The sequence below is a fragment of the Monopterus albus genome, unplaced genomic scaffold (genome assembly GCF_001952655.1).
Source record: "Monopterus albus unplaced genomic scaffold, M_albus_1.0 scaffold291.1, whole genome shotgun sequence".
Lineage (NCBI taxonomy): Eukaryota > Metazoa > Chordata > Actinopteri > Synbranchiformes > Synbranchidae > Monopterus > Monopterus albus.
In genome coordinates, this window is record NW_018128171.1 from 403,763 (window position 1) to 419,829 (window position 16,067).

Genomic DNA, 16,067 nt, shown 5'->3' on the forward strand with positions numbered 1-16,067 from the left:
TGAACCCATCTCCTTAACCAGCCCCATCCATTCTATCCCCATGGTCATCTGTATCACGTACCTGGATACCACACCGATTAAATCCGACTGGAAGGGGACACCTTTGTTTAAAGTGCATAGTGGGTTGAGGACGAGCAACAATCTAGCTGTTAGTATCTGAACTCTATAAATGTAAGAGGAGGGACAGTGTGGATGATGAGTGCCCCATTTCCACAACTGATCTCACCAACACATTCATCCATCACTCAGACAGCTTCAGCGGCTCGTTAGTTGCTTCATGTGTTCCCTGGGGAATCAGCTATGGAGCCTTTGGCTAACTTTGTCACTATATTTTGGAGAGCACTCGATTTTTTTACAAGGTCAATGCTGTGCATGGTCTAGGACATCAAAACTAGATATGCTCCTGAAGAGCATGCACTGCTTTTGTTGACAGATTAAGTTTAAGTTTGCCTTGATCAGTAAATGATCACTCCGGCTCAATAGTGGCATAACTTGTGTCCAGTTAATAAAAAACTCTGCTTTTGCTGTTCTAAAATCCATATATTGCATATACCCATATTGCATATTGCAAGTGAAGCAAAGCATCAAAAGGAAACAGGCAATAAACAAGGAAAACTGAAACATCACATACAGTATTCTCTGTCTGATAAGCAGGGCTGTAGTCCAAGTCCTGAGTTGGGCCTCGAGACGCTTTTCTATCATCTCTATCTCAACTTGGTTTCATGGGTGTTTTGTTTTTGACTTGTCTCTATTTGACCAGTGGTCTCACCAATTGCTGCTGGCTGTTATCATATCAGATTAGGGAGGTTGCTTTACTGTCAGTTATCTGTCAAGTCCACACTGATTCAAAAATCCTTTGTTTTACACAATAATTTCAGGGTAGTAACACTAGGATTAGCAGTCAGTTCTGAAAATATTCAAACCCCTTCACTTTTTGCAGAGTCTTTTGCTCTCAGAGTTCAATAGAGGTTTGATAAAAGTGTGCTATTCATTTTACTCATCATGGCTTCCATCTAACCACTCTACCATAAAGGCCTGGCTGATGGAGGGCTGCTGAGATTGTTGTCCTTCCAGCAGAGGACCTCTGAAGAGTGACTTTTGTGTTCTCGGTCATATGCCTGTCCAAGGGTGGAAAAAAAAATATCCATGGGTCTGAACCGCAGCACTGACAGTTACTGTATCAGAGGGAACTATCTGAAGATATGATTGGCAGTTTACACAGAAAGGTTCAGGTATCCAAATCATTGCTAGTATAAACAATAAAGCACATGTGTCAAACTCAAAGCCCGTGGGCCACATCCGGCCCGGCGTACAATTACATCTGGCCCGCGAGATCATTTCATATATCTTTTTTAATGGTCCGGCAATATGAAGTGCCGATAACACACAAACTACAAATCTCACAATGCAGCGCAACAGATGCCTTAATGAACGATAGGCTACCTGCGATCATTCCCGCGTCAATTACGTCAGATCAAGCAAGTGTCTGTTGATGTATACAACCCTAATTTCAGGTCAAAGCTAGCCCCTAACAATGGCCAAGAGAAAAGTTGATTATGAAAACAGAGCCTTTCAAAACCGGTGGGAGGCTGAGTATATGTTTACTGACATTACCGGTAAACCTGTGTGTCTTATTTGTGGAGCTAATGCGGCTGTAATTAAGGAATATAACCTAAGACGGCACTACTAGACAAAACATCAGGACAAGCTGAAAAACGTAAATGCAGAGAGGGAGAGTTTCTGAAGAGCTGCATGATGAAAGTGTGCGACATCTTGTGTCCAGACAAAAAGCAGGTGTTTGCAAATGTAAGCCTTAGCAGAAATACGGTTGCTGACTTTAAGTTCAAGTTAATTTATTTTGGAAAAATATTGTATCCTGTCTGTTTCGATTCATATTTATGTTCAAAAAACGTTTAGTTTTAGTCTGTTCAATAAATTTTTATCCTGTTCGGATAGTGTGCTTTGAGTTTTGGCCCCCTGTGCGATTGAGTTTGACACCCTTGCAATAAATGATTTCATCTGAACTTAGCACATGCATCACAAAACTCCAAATGTGGCTTTTCTCTCGGGATTGACCTCCATCACAGCATGAATGTACAGTCTGAAAATATTGCTGTGAGCATGCATGGGTGCGAGCTGTGTAGCAGCTTAGTAGATTTTTGTGCCATCACCACTCTCAGTCTAATGCAGCCACCTCCATTTGTTGAACCAACTGGCATTCAATCAACTGGAGAATGTTTCTTTGCCATTCCAGAAAAATTGAACACACGAGGAATTTGACTCTGGTACAGCGGCTCTTAATGCATACAGTATGTATGGCTTATGTAAGGCGGCAGTGGGCAAGTAGCCAATATAAGGCTGAGAAGAGAAGTAAAGAAGTAATGTGCAATCAAGCAAAGAAATGTGCCTTAGGATTAGAAGTAAAGTAATATATACACACAGTCTGGATTTGATGGATCGATATGTACAAGGTATATATTTACAGGTATTGCACTGAGGGTTATTGTCCAGTCATACTGTCGTGGGTCAAGTGTTCATCAGAGTGATGGCCCAGGGCAAGAAACTGTCCTTGAACATGAAAATGAACATAAATGGATTTTAAAATCTACTTGTGTACCTTTTAGATAGATTAACATTATTTTTTAAAATATCAAGTAATTTTGTGGTCTTATGGCTTTGTTGAATGGAAGGGCTGCAGCTGCCCCTAACACTTATATTTACCAAGGGTATCTTTCTCTCCTTACTCTGATCTATGCCTCACTACAATTTTATTGTGGAGGTCTACAGAGAGTTCCTTGGACTTCATGTCTTGGTCTTTGTCCTGACTTTCAATGTGAATTTTGGGACCTCATATACATACTGTAGTTGTGTGCCTTTCTAAGCTGCTTTCAGTGAGTTCAGTGTGGCATGCCACATATGGACTCCAGTCAAGCTTGTGTGTGCCTTTCTAAGCTGTGTTCAGTGTGGTATGCCACATATGGACTCCAGTCAAGCTTTTGACACATCCCAACGAGAAATAAATCAGAGGATGCACCTGACCATAGTCTCGAGCACCCTCCGAATACTTCAGAGAGAACTTTTCAGTGAGAGTTCAGTTTTTGATTTTTAATGAATGTGTGATGTTATGCATCTCTCAGTGCTGTAAACCTACTATATGTCAGTAGAATTCATTCACTATTTTTGACTCCCAGTTTTGTGCCCTTTGCCCTTTTAGGGGACTCTTAACAATCAAAATCACTGAACACTTCTTTGCACATTGTACAGTAGCTGTCTCCACAGAGAATAAATATATGTTATTTGTCCTTATTTTTGTTTTTCATGAAGAAATGTATTTATTGTTTTTATTTTAGTTGTTTTTAATCTGTAGATTTACAAATATTCTTGAAGCAGGCTCAGGGCCACCCAACCCACAATGCACTTAAAACCCTGCTCCTCTCCACTCCCCTCAGCACCTACCCACTCCTCCCTCAGTCTCCTCACGCACGGGGCGATGATGTGCTTTCTCCAGCTCCCCCCTTTTTTCAGTGTATTTATTTACCCACTTATACAGAGAATAAATCAAGGTCAGCACACAATGCCGTGCACAGCTATTAAGATTCATTGTAATGCAAATTCTCCTATAGCAAACGTACTACATTGACAGGTACTGACATGCCGGGCAACACGCAAACAGCCACACATGAGCACAAACACATGCACAGTACACATTCTGTAAACAGCTTGCCAAAGGAGTGGGACGTGTCTTTTTAGACTACACTTCTCTTCTCCTTCTATTTCCATTACTTTTAAATGTTCAGTGCATATTTTACTTATCGTATCCCCTAAGGTTCTCTGATCATTAGTATTATTCAGTATAATTAACATTGTTGTACAGTAAAACTAAATGCCTAACCTATAAAATAAATAATGTCATGAAATTCAGCTCTAAGAAAACTGCTGAGAGTAGTTTTTGCTACAGACGCCACATTTATACTGCTACTAATTACTTACTGTGTTGACCTGTTGCAGACATTTAAAGAAAATGTGAACTTTTCTTTAAAAAATGAATGTAGCCCTAAATTTTTTTCCATTACTTCTAAGAATTCTCCAACTATTCAAGACATTTACCATCTTTAAGTTAGCGGCACAGGAATGCAGTGACGCTGCTAAACAAAGAAAAGCAAGCAAGCACCCAATAAGTTGGTTAACACTGCTTAAGATAAGATCAACATGAATGGAATACACCACCTAAGTAATTTCAGACTTGCAGTAAATAACTTTTGCTGTGTTCTTTGCTGGAGCCAATACGAAACATGAAAAGCTGCTGCCAGTCATGTGTGACAGCTCCACATTCAGCAGCATGGCCAGCACTGTTTAATTTAATTGTGTTTGACTCTAAAATAAATACATACATACATAACATAAAGAAAGAAACACATCTTTATATTATTTGTCTTTATTAGACATACAGGTAACAAGGAGAGCGAGTTGGTTTGACATGCAACAAATGTCCCGGCTGAAATCAAACATGTCTTACAGTAACCACATGGCCCTCAGGGTGCCCTTACATGCACTTTTGTTAGACATAGCCATTGTTTGATTGTATTCTCTAATACAATTGAGACCACAGTGGAGAAGACTGGCCATGATCCCAATTCACTTTCCCAAAAATTTGTCAAACTTAACAACGTGTTGTTGGACCCCTTCAGGAAACAGCCCACAGTTCATTAGCCTTCATTCTTCTTTTTGGTCACATTTCTCTTGAAGTTGTCTCCCTGATCTTCTTCTGATCATGGAGATATTATTAATCCAGTTTCTTAATTTTCCAGGGACCAAACGAGTGCCACATCAGCAATGAAGTGAGAGGTTATCACTGCTGTTCTTGACGCAGACCGTTTCTTCTCTCCCTTTGCATATTCACTTGTCTGTTGATAAATTCATGTTGCATGCAGTTACCGTGGCTGCATCAGGCACCTCTTTTTTTATATGTTTATGTGTTTTGCATTATCATACCCTTTGCATGTGTGTGTGTTTATGTGTGAGGTGAGTGTAGGCAGAACTCCTGGTGAATCTGTCAGAGACTTCAAAGCACTTGCCAACTCTCTCCTTGATGAACGAGCTGTTCCGATGTTTATCGGGACCTGCTTTTCAACTCAGGGGGTTCTCAAAAAACATCAAGGGATGGAGGGATTAACAGGGTAGAAAGGAGGAAGAGAAGCCAGTCTGGAATAAATGTTGAATATAGAAATAGTTTCAGACTCTGGAGGGGCTCTGGCAATGAAAGGGAAGCGCACTATCGCCCCCAGTCTGTTTATCTATAGTGATACAAATACTTTGAGGTAGGAGTGTGTCTGCCTGCACATATCTGAGCATCTGCTCTGTTTAAAATTATCAGCACTTGTGCAGGTGCATGTGTGGGGGTGTGTATGTGGTGTGTTGTTCATTTTGAGCTACTGTTTTTCTCACTTCACAGTTTTAAATGCAAGAGATTTAGCTTTTCATACAGATCTAATGGAAATCAATTAAAGGTCAATCTGCCATTATTTATGCCACTTAAAGATTATGACATTTTCCTTTATTTCCCACTAAGTTGGCATTACTATGTTGTACATGGATTCTGTATAGATGAAGTACTGAAAAATTATGTAAAAATAATCTGCGTTATTATTATATTTTTCCACTATGGATTTTCAAAAAAAAAAATTACACAAAAAGACCCTTTCTCACTTATTGATCTTAATTCTGTGCATGTTAATCGACACAGACAAAACAACTCTACAGCGCATACAACCATTGTAAAATGTATTAATAAAATAATAAAGGTAAATGAATATTGTAACACAAATATATGTGATTCAGCTAATTAACAAGGAGTTATACACTGTTTGCTTTAATCTGGCTTCATTTGTTAACAAACCACTACAAATATGTCATGTGTTAAAATAGCTAGTTTAGCATCAGCATGTAACAATTTAAGAGGAAAAAACAAAACAGCATGATTACAGGACAGTGCATGGAGCATAGAAGATACGACAATGAAAACAGGACAATTACAAAAGGCACATACTGTGGGGGGTTTGAATTTGATTGTGTGCACAAGGGTGTGTAGTGCGGATTTATTCAACTCTATATATTTAATTTAAAAAAACAACGAGGGTGGGGTTATTAAAAATAAAGACAAGAGGTCCTACCTGGTGGCAGTGGTGGTCTACTGGACTAGACTGTGTTGAAACACCTCACACTATAATGCAGTCAAGTTCAAAACCAGTGCAAACTATAGCCTTAACAATACACCTGCAGCTGATACTCTGGCACTGCCATTCAAAATTTTACATTAATGTCATAGAAGTGTAGAAATTAAAACAAAGCTGTTGTATTTGTATTTACTTAGATTTTTATATTTCTAATTAAAACAAGGCTGCATCTCAGTCAGTTTATAGGAAACTCATCCCAGCCTGTAGTGAACTGCCATTTAAGTTCATGTCAGTGATGTGGGGTGGCCTGCTCCATGCAGCAATAAGAAAAATCACCATTATTAAAAAAGCCACCAAAGTGCACATGAGAAGCAGTAAAATTAGCATCTGTCATTTTTATAACAAACATAACATAATGCTCTGTCCATAGCTTCTCTGTATTTGAAGTGTCAATATATGACTGGTTATTATTAAGAGGCTGTGATAATGGTCTTTTATTAAAAAAACAATCCATACTTTGTTAAATATTTCCCGTGATTATAAATGAATATCTGGCTTGAGGCGTAGCTCCTCCACAGTGTCCTCTCCTCTCCACTCTGGCAGCAGAAACTATCAGATTTTTGACAACAGTTTCTTTGTCATCAGACAAAGGAGAAAAAATACTCACTGAATAAGTACTTAAAATAGTACTGTGCTAATGTATGGTATATTCTTAGTCAATAATTAGAAAATTATTTTTATAGTTTCTCTAGTTTCTTATTCTATTCTATGTTATGTGACTGTTGTTTGCAGTTGATCTGCCGTAACATCACGTTTTGCTTTAGCTATAAACGAGTTTCCCTGCAGGTATCACTGCTACATCTCATATTATTTTCAGTGGCCTACTTCAGCCATGGTGTTGCTGCTGTCACTTCTGATTAACAACTCTGCCTCTTTCACATGAACGCGTTTGTAGCCTGATAAGAAAACCCAGATTTAACAGAGCCAGTTGACAACCGGCTTCATAGTACCGGTTATCCAGGACGGCCAATGTTATGCTCAGAGAAGCTAGATAACCCCAAGAGAGCCTGAATAAGTTGAACTCACTTTGTGGTACAGGCCTCTGCAGTTGCTCTCTAGCATGTGTATTTTATAATCGGTTTGTATCTTCACAGCATGCATGTCACTGTGCTGCCAGTTTGATTGAATACTTTTGAAAACTTTACAAATGAGTTCTGAATAAACTTAGCAGTTCTGTACTTTCTTTACTTTATTTGCTTCATTTTTGTGACCTGACTATCAGAGCATGACATGCAAGCTGGTCCTTGGAAAGTCCCCAGGTGGTGCTCCTAATACATCCACGGGTCCCCCAGTACCAGTGTGGGGCTGAACAAAAAGACTACAAGGACGAGGGGACAGGCTTTGCTCTGAACATTCTGTCTAAAAGCTGTAGAAGAAACTGCTGTAGATTAATACATGACAGCTACCAAGCCAGAAAAAAAGGGTTCCTATCTGTTCTGCTGACACCAGTGCTAACACTATCAACAGTCAGTTGAGGATTGTATTTTATAGAGGGAGCTTTCTTTTAAGACAGTGGTTACTCACTGCACAAAGTGACCCCAGCTTGCCATTGATATCCCAGGATAAATAATGAGCAGTCAGGCTTCAGAATACATTTTTGGCAGAACTCTTGGATGGTCTCTTAGCTGAAATGTGCACTGCAAGCACTGTAGGTCTCTTTAGGTTTGTAGGCATGTCAACCTGATGCCTGTAAATAAAATCCAGACCTTTTTATCCAAGCGCAGGATTCCTGGCTCACTAAAGGAAGGAAGCCGTGTTGCTATCGTTTTCTGCTTCCAGCTCCTCCTCACATTACACCTACTGATTACTCTCCAAACTCTATAGTCCATCATGTTTTGATGGTTCCAAAACTCTGAGCACTCTCAAACACTTGGATTGCTGTCATTCAAATGAAAAGGATATTTCAAGTTTCCATAGCGTCAGTTAAAATGTTATTAGATTAGCCACATGCACAAAACAGTTTTTAGATTGAGTAGCTGGTACATGTAGTGGTCTCCTTTGTCCCGTTCTATTCTCTTATGTGAGTGTCGCATTGTTCATCTATGTTCCTTCTTAATCACAAACATTTTCAGCTGAGGTGTTCATCCTTTACAGCCTTTGTCCTTGGTTTTTCATAAAAACTTTATGCCACTCTTTTGTAAACATTGATAATGTAAATCCTCTAATTGATGCATTGATGTAGTTGCATCTACAAGCTGCTATGTGACTCCTAATGAAAGCAGGTCTCATCAGCTGAGAGGAAAAGAAAATAGAAACAGCAGGGGTGCTCAGAGCTGGGCTGAGTTGCATATGGTAAATGAAACATGATTAAATGATGAAATCTGAATATACAGAAAAGGTATTGCTGTAGAAGCACTAGGGTGTTAATGTCTAACTTGTACATGTAGATCTATGAGTGTAAAATTTAATTAAAATGAAAAATGACCATGTTTATTTTGATTGTCATAATTTCTATGTTTGCATACTGGACTGTGAAGTCTTCAGTTATTAGTATGTGCACATCACTGACTCAGATACAAGTTAATTACCATAAACCATCAACAGTCAGCTGAAGAAAATGAAAACAGCCTTTCCAACAAACTCTTCATATAAAACAGTCTGTATAGTGAAAGTCTGTTCACTGAAGTTTCCAAAGCTTTCATAAGAAAATACATTTCTAAATAGAAATGCTAAAGATATACAGTATATGTACTGTATAAAATGAAGGAGACCTCAAACTTTTGTATAGTGTATGGAAGAGAATTTGTCAATCATGCAGACACTGATTGTGTCTCTCGGCCCATTGTCTGGATTTTATGTCTGCAAGCTTGCGGTTGCCTCCATTTGTGTCAGATCCCAAAGAAAAACTGTAACAGGGATCCCTGACCACAGGAGGTGTGGAGAGGTGTAAAACAGCACGGTGCCAAAACATCATTTTCACAGGTATAGCAATGGCTTAGACATATTTTACTGTCTTTATACTGTCAGTGTATGGACACATTGCATAAAGATAATAATATTTCAGTGCTTTTAATAGGAATATATGCCAGTTTCCTTTTATCAGTTTTTTTTTTACTATATAATGTTTTCTCTTTTAAATTTGGCTTGATTCAGTTGTCACAGAACACTACACAACTGGAGGTTTGTTTGTTTTTTGTTTTTGTTTTTCCATTCAAATTATTTATGTCTGTCCAAATGTAGTTGTGTATAACATAGGATGACCTCTGACTGGCAGAGACATCAGGGTCTGACTCCAGGCAGTGGTACCTCTACACATATCAGTAAAAGCAATTGGTAGAAGCCAGTGAGAGCTCATGTCCTAGTTTTTAAAGTAGCAACTCCTCCACTCAGTGGGCACGGGGCTTTCATGGATAACATGAACCTTTGCACACTTGCAGTAAATAGTTACCTTATTCAAAACCGCAGCCAAGAACGTTAACTGCAGTAGGTACTATAAATAAAATAGGCGCAAAATCTGTGGAATTAAACATTATTATGTAAGAAATTCTAAAATCTATGCACACAGTTTAATTGAACATCCATTATATGTGTGTGTTTTTGTGTACGTGTACTTTTCAGGTACAAGCATGGGAACATTTTATTCCTTTTTAACCAGACCTAAAAATGTCTCAGACAGTAATCACGAAAACATTTTAACTATTCACTTTGTTATAATTCCACTCTTGTTGATTATTGGGTTTCATGGTTCTCAGCACCTTTGAAGTCTAAGCGTCTAAAATGGTCTTTAAGAAGGAAAGGTTAGGAAAACACTGCATCTGTAAACCAACACACAGCATTGTGGGGAAGCATACATATATTACTGTGTGAGGAAGAGCAAACACGAGCACGCTGGTGTCTGCTGCAGTGAGTGTATGTGAGGTTTACCCCTGTCCCATTTACCAGAGCAGAACCCTATTAACCGCCTGGAAAGAGAATATATTTATCAGAGCCCCCTCCATTATTAATCAGTGCAGAGTTAAAAGTGAATATGTATCAGAGGAGCTGGATGAGACTGTAACACAGTCTAGATTCTGATGGTCTCACTGGGAGTATCAACAGTGCAGAGCCTTTTCAACCTGAATCTGAGTAGAGAGAAGTATGACTTTCATCTCCCCTGCTCCACGGTCTCTACGGTTACAAGGCCTGTAATTATACATAGATTTGGAGGAGGCCAGGGGCAGGGGGGTAATGTCCTAATATGAATGCTCGTGAGGCGATGACACAGTTTTGAAAAGGTTGAAGCAGCGTTGATATGCACAGCTTGCTATACGAGTGTGAGTCATGCATTTCTAGCTGCACTCTCTCAAAATTTTATTATGGTCTAAGTGATTATGGAGGTGCACAGCCCTTTGCTGCAAGTTCTCTATTTACTTTATTTATTCTCTCACTCTCTCTCTCTCTCTCTCTGCAGCCTGTGAGGTGGGTTTCTATAAGCCAGCAGCAGGTGATGGCTTGTGTGGTAAAAGTCCTCAACACAGCCACTCAGAGACCAGAGCCGCCCTTTTCTGCCCCTGTGACTCCAGCTACTATAGAGCAGTAGATGACCCACCAGCAGCTCCATGCTCCCGTAAGCACAAACACACAGTACACAAGACGACCTAATCCTACCGGCAAGAGCATCTCAAAATGGTGTATGTACACAAACACATTTGTGCAACACACAGCAACTATGGAGTGATATACCAAACTTATCTATACTGTGAGGTGGGTTTTTATAAGCCAGCAGCAGGTGATGGCTTGTGTGGTAAATGTCCTCAACACAGCCACTCAGAGACCAGAGCCGCCCTTTTCTGCCCCTGTGACTCCAGCTACTATAGAGCAGTAGATGACCCACCAGCAGCTCCATGCTCCCGTAAGCACAAACACACAATACACAAGACGACCTAATCCCACCGGCAAGAGCATCTCAAAATGGTGTATGTACACAAACACATTTGTGCAACACACAGCAACTATGCAGTGATATACCAAACTTATCTATACTTCAAAAAATCCAATTTACCTCTTCAGATACTGATCAAACCTGTCAATGACCTCAGACCTCCACCTTTCTTCTATCCAGGCCCTCCATCTGCTCCAGTAAACGTCATCTCTTCAGTCAATGGGACTTCGGTGAATTTAGAGTGGGACCGCCCTCTGGATACTGGAGGTCGCAGTGACCTGCAGTACAATGTGTTGTGTCAGAAATGCTCAGGGGAAGGAGGGCCCTGTGAGGACTGTGCATCCTCCCCGGGAACTGCTGGTGGAGGGAAGACGGGTGGAGGGATGAGCATCGGGGCTGGTGGAGGAGGGATGGTGGAGCGTATGGGCACTGCAGTAGTTCGATTCATCCCTCGCCAGACTGGGCTGACGGAGCCCTGGGTGACGGTGCTCAACCTGGTGGCCCACACCAACTACTCCTTCCGCATCCTGGCCATGAATGCGGTAACACACCTGAGCAATGAGCCAACACCTTATGTCTTGGTCAACATCACAACAAACCAGGCAGGTAGGGCTCGAACAGCGACATACAATTCTCATAATGAAGGCTTTGTCACATGTCACACGTTGGCCTCACACAGTGTATGCACAGTCACCAAATCTGCTTTTGTTTACACTGTTTGTTAAAGTTGTTAAAATTCCAGCAACTCTCAGTGGATAGGAAGTCAACAGCTTCTTTGCTAAGGTATCACATGTTTAGCTAAATACTGCAAGGATGTATACATCCGTATACAGGCAATACTGTGATTCTCTGTGTGTATTTTTCATTATTATTTTTATGATTACGATGTATCAAATGACAACATGAAAACAATATAACAATATGAAAGGAGTTGCTCAAGGTGATGAGCCCACAGAGGATTATGTGATGAATCTGCAGCTCCCCTCAGCTTTACAGAGCTTTAGGTCGTATTCAGACAGAGATTTGCTCTGCATAAAAACACAGGGAGGCTGCGCTGATGGTGTTGTACCAGTGAGACACGAAACATGATCTGGGGAGTCCAAGGAATGGTTTTATTTAATTCTCTCAGGCAGGACTGTGCAATTCTGGAGAGTTATCGCAATGAAACACACACACACAGAGTATCTTTGTCTGTGACAGTCTTGAGGTAAGCCGCAGAAATATAATATTTACATTACAAAGTAACCCACCTGGAAGGCATATTTGCATGTACATGATTGGACAACAGAGTGAACCCCATGTGAACTCAGCCTCATAATGAGTTTCAGCTCACTGTTTAGCTTCTCGTGCTCACAACTTCACTGTTTTGGTTCACTCTCACTGATCTCATAGTGCTGTTTCTGACTTTCTGAGAAAATACTCTAAAGACACACTGCACACTACCTGCTCCACACCAAACAGCAGACAGACGTGCTGAAGGCTAGGTGGTGAACACAGTGGAATACTTATTAGATAGAGATCCAGATATTTCTCTCAGTGGTTTGTAGAAGCCAGAACAAAGCTAAAAGAAAGTGAATGCATTTGTCAGGTGGACAAAACTCAACTCCAAATAATAAAGTTGCTCCATCTTCTGGATGCGTCAGTAAGCATTTGATAACAAGTTCGCCATAGCAACTTATCCACAACTCGCTTCCGCTGTTCTCATGTGAGACTTCAACACCGCCTCCCTGTCTTTTGTTTGAGGAGCCGACCTGTGTCGAGGGCTGGAAACTGCTCTGCTACCAGACTCACCAACTCCCTGCTCCAATCTGTTGGCCTCCTAATGAGTCCGGGGCCCTTCCATTACATTACTGAAGCTTGAAAGTCATTAAGTGTAAAGTTAAAGAAAATCAATATTCAGACCACTTTTTCCATTCTTGTCTGTCCCACAGCTGTTTCACTTACTAAGCAGCATTTGAAAATGATAGCATCCCACTGAGGTGTGGTTATTACTTTTTTCAACAACAGTTATCTGAAACATTCTAGTCTGCAAAAAGCCATTTGAAATGAAAAGCAGACCGATGGACTAAAAGTTCAAGTTAACTTAGCTCAGTTAAGGCAAAATTAAGATTTTTGATCATCAGATCCTATAGTGGAAAAATGCTCACAATGGCTCAGGTGAAGCAGATTCATGGAGTTTAACTGTGATGTGCAGGGTTTAAATGTGACCTAGAGCCACTCATTGTGAATTATCCAAAAAAAGAGAAATGTCACAAAAAGAAATAAAAGAGAAACTCTGAGCAGGTTGGTGGCTTACTTGTAGCCATATCATTTTGACTTTGAATCTAGTTTCAGTGTGATAACACATCTTTATCTCCTCTCCTGGTTGTCTCTCTCTTACTGTCAAATTTTGCAAAAGTGCCAAAATAACAAGCTTTGAAAGAAATGTGCTGTTTCAACAACATTTTGTGCAGGTATTGAAAACAGGGTGTGTGGCACATGTTTGGTTTCTATGAGGTCTTGTAGCTGCCACTGTCAGCAGACAGTACTCAGGTCCAGCTCTGACTCTTCCGTGCTTCACATGACATCATAAACAGACCAAATACTGCTCTGAGTAGGGTTCCAGTAAACAGCTGTATTGGTTATTGATCACTGGTTAATGGTACAGTACCTGCACTGAAGTTGAACTTTTTTCAGTTTCACAAACTTGGAAAACACTAATATTATTTCTACAGCTGTTCCAATATTGGACTACCTTTCACTTGTCTCCTTCTTCATTGGATTAAATGCTGAATACATGAGACTGCCTACAGAAAGATCAGAATCAGAAACTCGATTATTGTGGAGTAGGTTTCACATACAAGGAATTTGTGTTGGTAATGTGGTGCAAATTGGTTAAAAAATATACAACTGGAAATAAAAGGTGAGGGGGTGGTGGGAGTAGGAAGTGTTGGTCCTGGGTGATGATGATATCCAGGAAGCGGAAGGACGCCACAGTACTGATTGTTTGATAAATGGCTCAAATGACTCTATCTTCCTCTCAACCTCTTGTGGTCACGTAAAATATGTTTGCTATTACTATTGTGCTGCATTCTAATAGCCAGTCAGTTTTTACTTACATAACTCTATATCACAAATCACAAATTAACCTCAAATGGCTTTATAATCTGTACAGCATATGACACTCTCTGTTCTTTGACCTCTGAATCAGGTAAGGAAACAGCCAAAGAAAATCCCTTAATGGTTAAAAAATGGAAAAAACCTCAGGAAGAGTAACAGTAGAGGGATCTGTCTTCCAGATATGCAATAGATGTCGTCTGTAGAGAATAGATCAACACAACAAATTTACAGCATGGACAGTCAGAGTGAAAAAACTGTACACTGTATGAAGGCCATGATCCAGGGGAAGGAACAATTTTCAGGCACTGCAAAGCATCTTAGGGAGGAAGTCCAAATAAAGTGTTGGTTGAAAGGTGAAAATCACAGATCACTGTGCTGATTCGAAGCATTTCATTCATTTCAGCTCAAGATTTAGAAGTTGTTCAATAAGGTCTGTAAGTGAATACATCATCCTACTGTACAGCCACGTTTTCAGTTCAGTAGTAGAGTCAGTCTGTTGCTAGTGGTTTTGTTCATTTTAGCACAAAACTACCATATAGCAGCACTTCACATAAGGTTAATAGCTCAGCACCTTATTAATTACAGCTGAATTATCTGATTATGATTGTGTGGCTTTTGCTGACTTCTGATAGGTGTTTTAATGAGGAAGTAACATACTGTGAACCACAGCTGAGCTGACATCTGTGCTCTCAGTCACCAGTGAGGAGAACTCAATTCAGTTAATGCCACTGCTTATTCGCTATAGTCAATTCACTATGATAATTGTGTTCATATTTGAACTGTTAAAGATTCAGTCTATAATACATGGAACTTGGTCCACTGTTCTCGTGTATGCTTTAACCAAACAACTATCCTTCCCTTTCTGCTCTCAGCAACCTTGTCTCCAGCACCAGCAGGCAGCAATTTCATTTTCACCTGAAAGACTCTAATGAACTAACTGTACACTAGCTGCCCTGCACCAAGTAGCAGACAGACAAGGTTAATAACTAGCTGGTGAACATAGTGGCACGTTTAACACATGTATTTCCCTTTAACATTAGCTGAATACCAAAACAGAGCTAAAAGTAAACATCTTCTAGCTGTGCAACTAGGCTTTATGTGATAACCACAACAGCTCACTAAACAAAAATATTTTTGTACCAGGTGTGTCAAAGTGTTGATTCTGGCAGGCAATGATGGACAGTGTGTTTTGAGGACTCGGGGTTCCTGAAACCACAAGTAAATTCCATCAGAATGATTCAAACTTGCCAAAGATCTCTTGAAACCAACAGCAACTGAAGTAGCTGTTAATGTCACTTTACAATAAATGAGTCTCTGCAAGTGCAAGAGTTGGGACCTGTGAAGTTCCTTCTCATTTCATCATCTGGTCTGAATGTGTTTCAGGAAATGCAGTTCCTGTGTTAACAGCTGTTTACTGCAGGGTAATCTCATTACCTTGGTGTGTGTGGTGGTCATTGAGGAATCACACATTGAACTGGCAAAGCAGTAATTTCTTCTGTTTCCTGTGCAGCCCCATCTGAAGTGTTAGCCATCCGCCAGGAGAACACCAGTCAGAACAGCGTGACTCTGCTGTGGCATGAACCCAACCAGCCCAACGGAGTAATTCTGGAGTATGACATCAAATACTACGAGAAGGTACTCTCACCCAACTGCTGAATTATACCACTCAAGAATGGCATTTTCAGAGCCCAAAACCAAATACTGTAGTCATTTGTATTAAGGTTGTGTCAACATATTCAGTTTATTTTCCAAAACCAGCTAACATGAAACTATTCAGTCAGTTTATGAGGGGGAAAGTGACACTGTCCTCACCACCTGGAGAACATAAGCCTATTGTCTTCAAAGGGCTAAGTTGAGTCAAGCTATTGTGAATG

The 16,067-nt window shown here is 40.2% G+C and overlaps 1 protein-coding gene across 11 annotated transcripts in view; it reads left to right on the forward strand.

Annotated features, from left to right (window-relative positions):
* The window catches only part of epha8 (eph receptor A8), a 132,911-nt gene that overhangs the window by 97,341 nt on the left and 19,503 nt on the right, over nt 1-16,067 (forward strand). For all 11 annotated transcript variants that reach the window (XM_020622988.1, XM_020622990.1, XM_020622991.1 and 8 more), the window contains 3 exons: nt 10,624-10,779; nt 11,275-11,700; nt 15,704-15,828. In XM_020622988.1, coding sequence (XP_020478644.1) covers nt 10,624-10,779; nt 11,275-11,700; nt 15,704-15,828 — 707 coding nt within the window. The remainder of the gene's footprint in view (nt 1-10,623; nt 10,780-11,274; nt 11,701-15,703; nt 15,829-16,067) is intronic.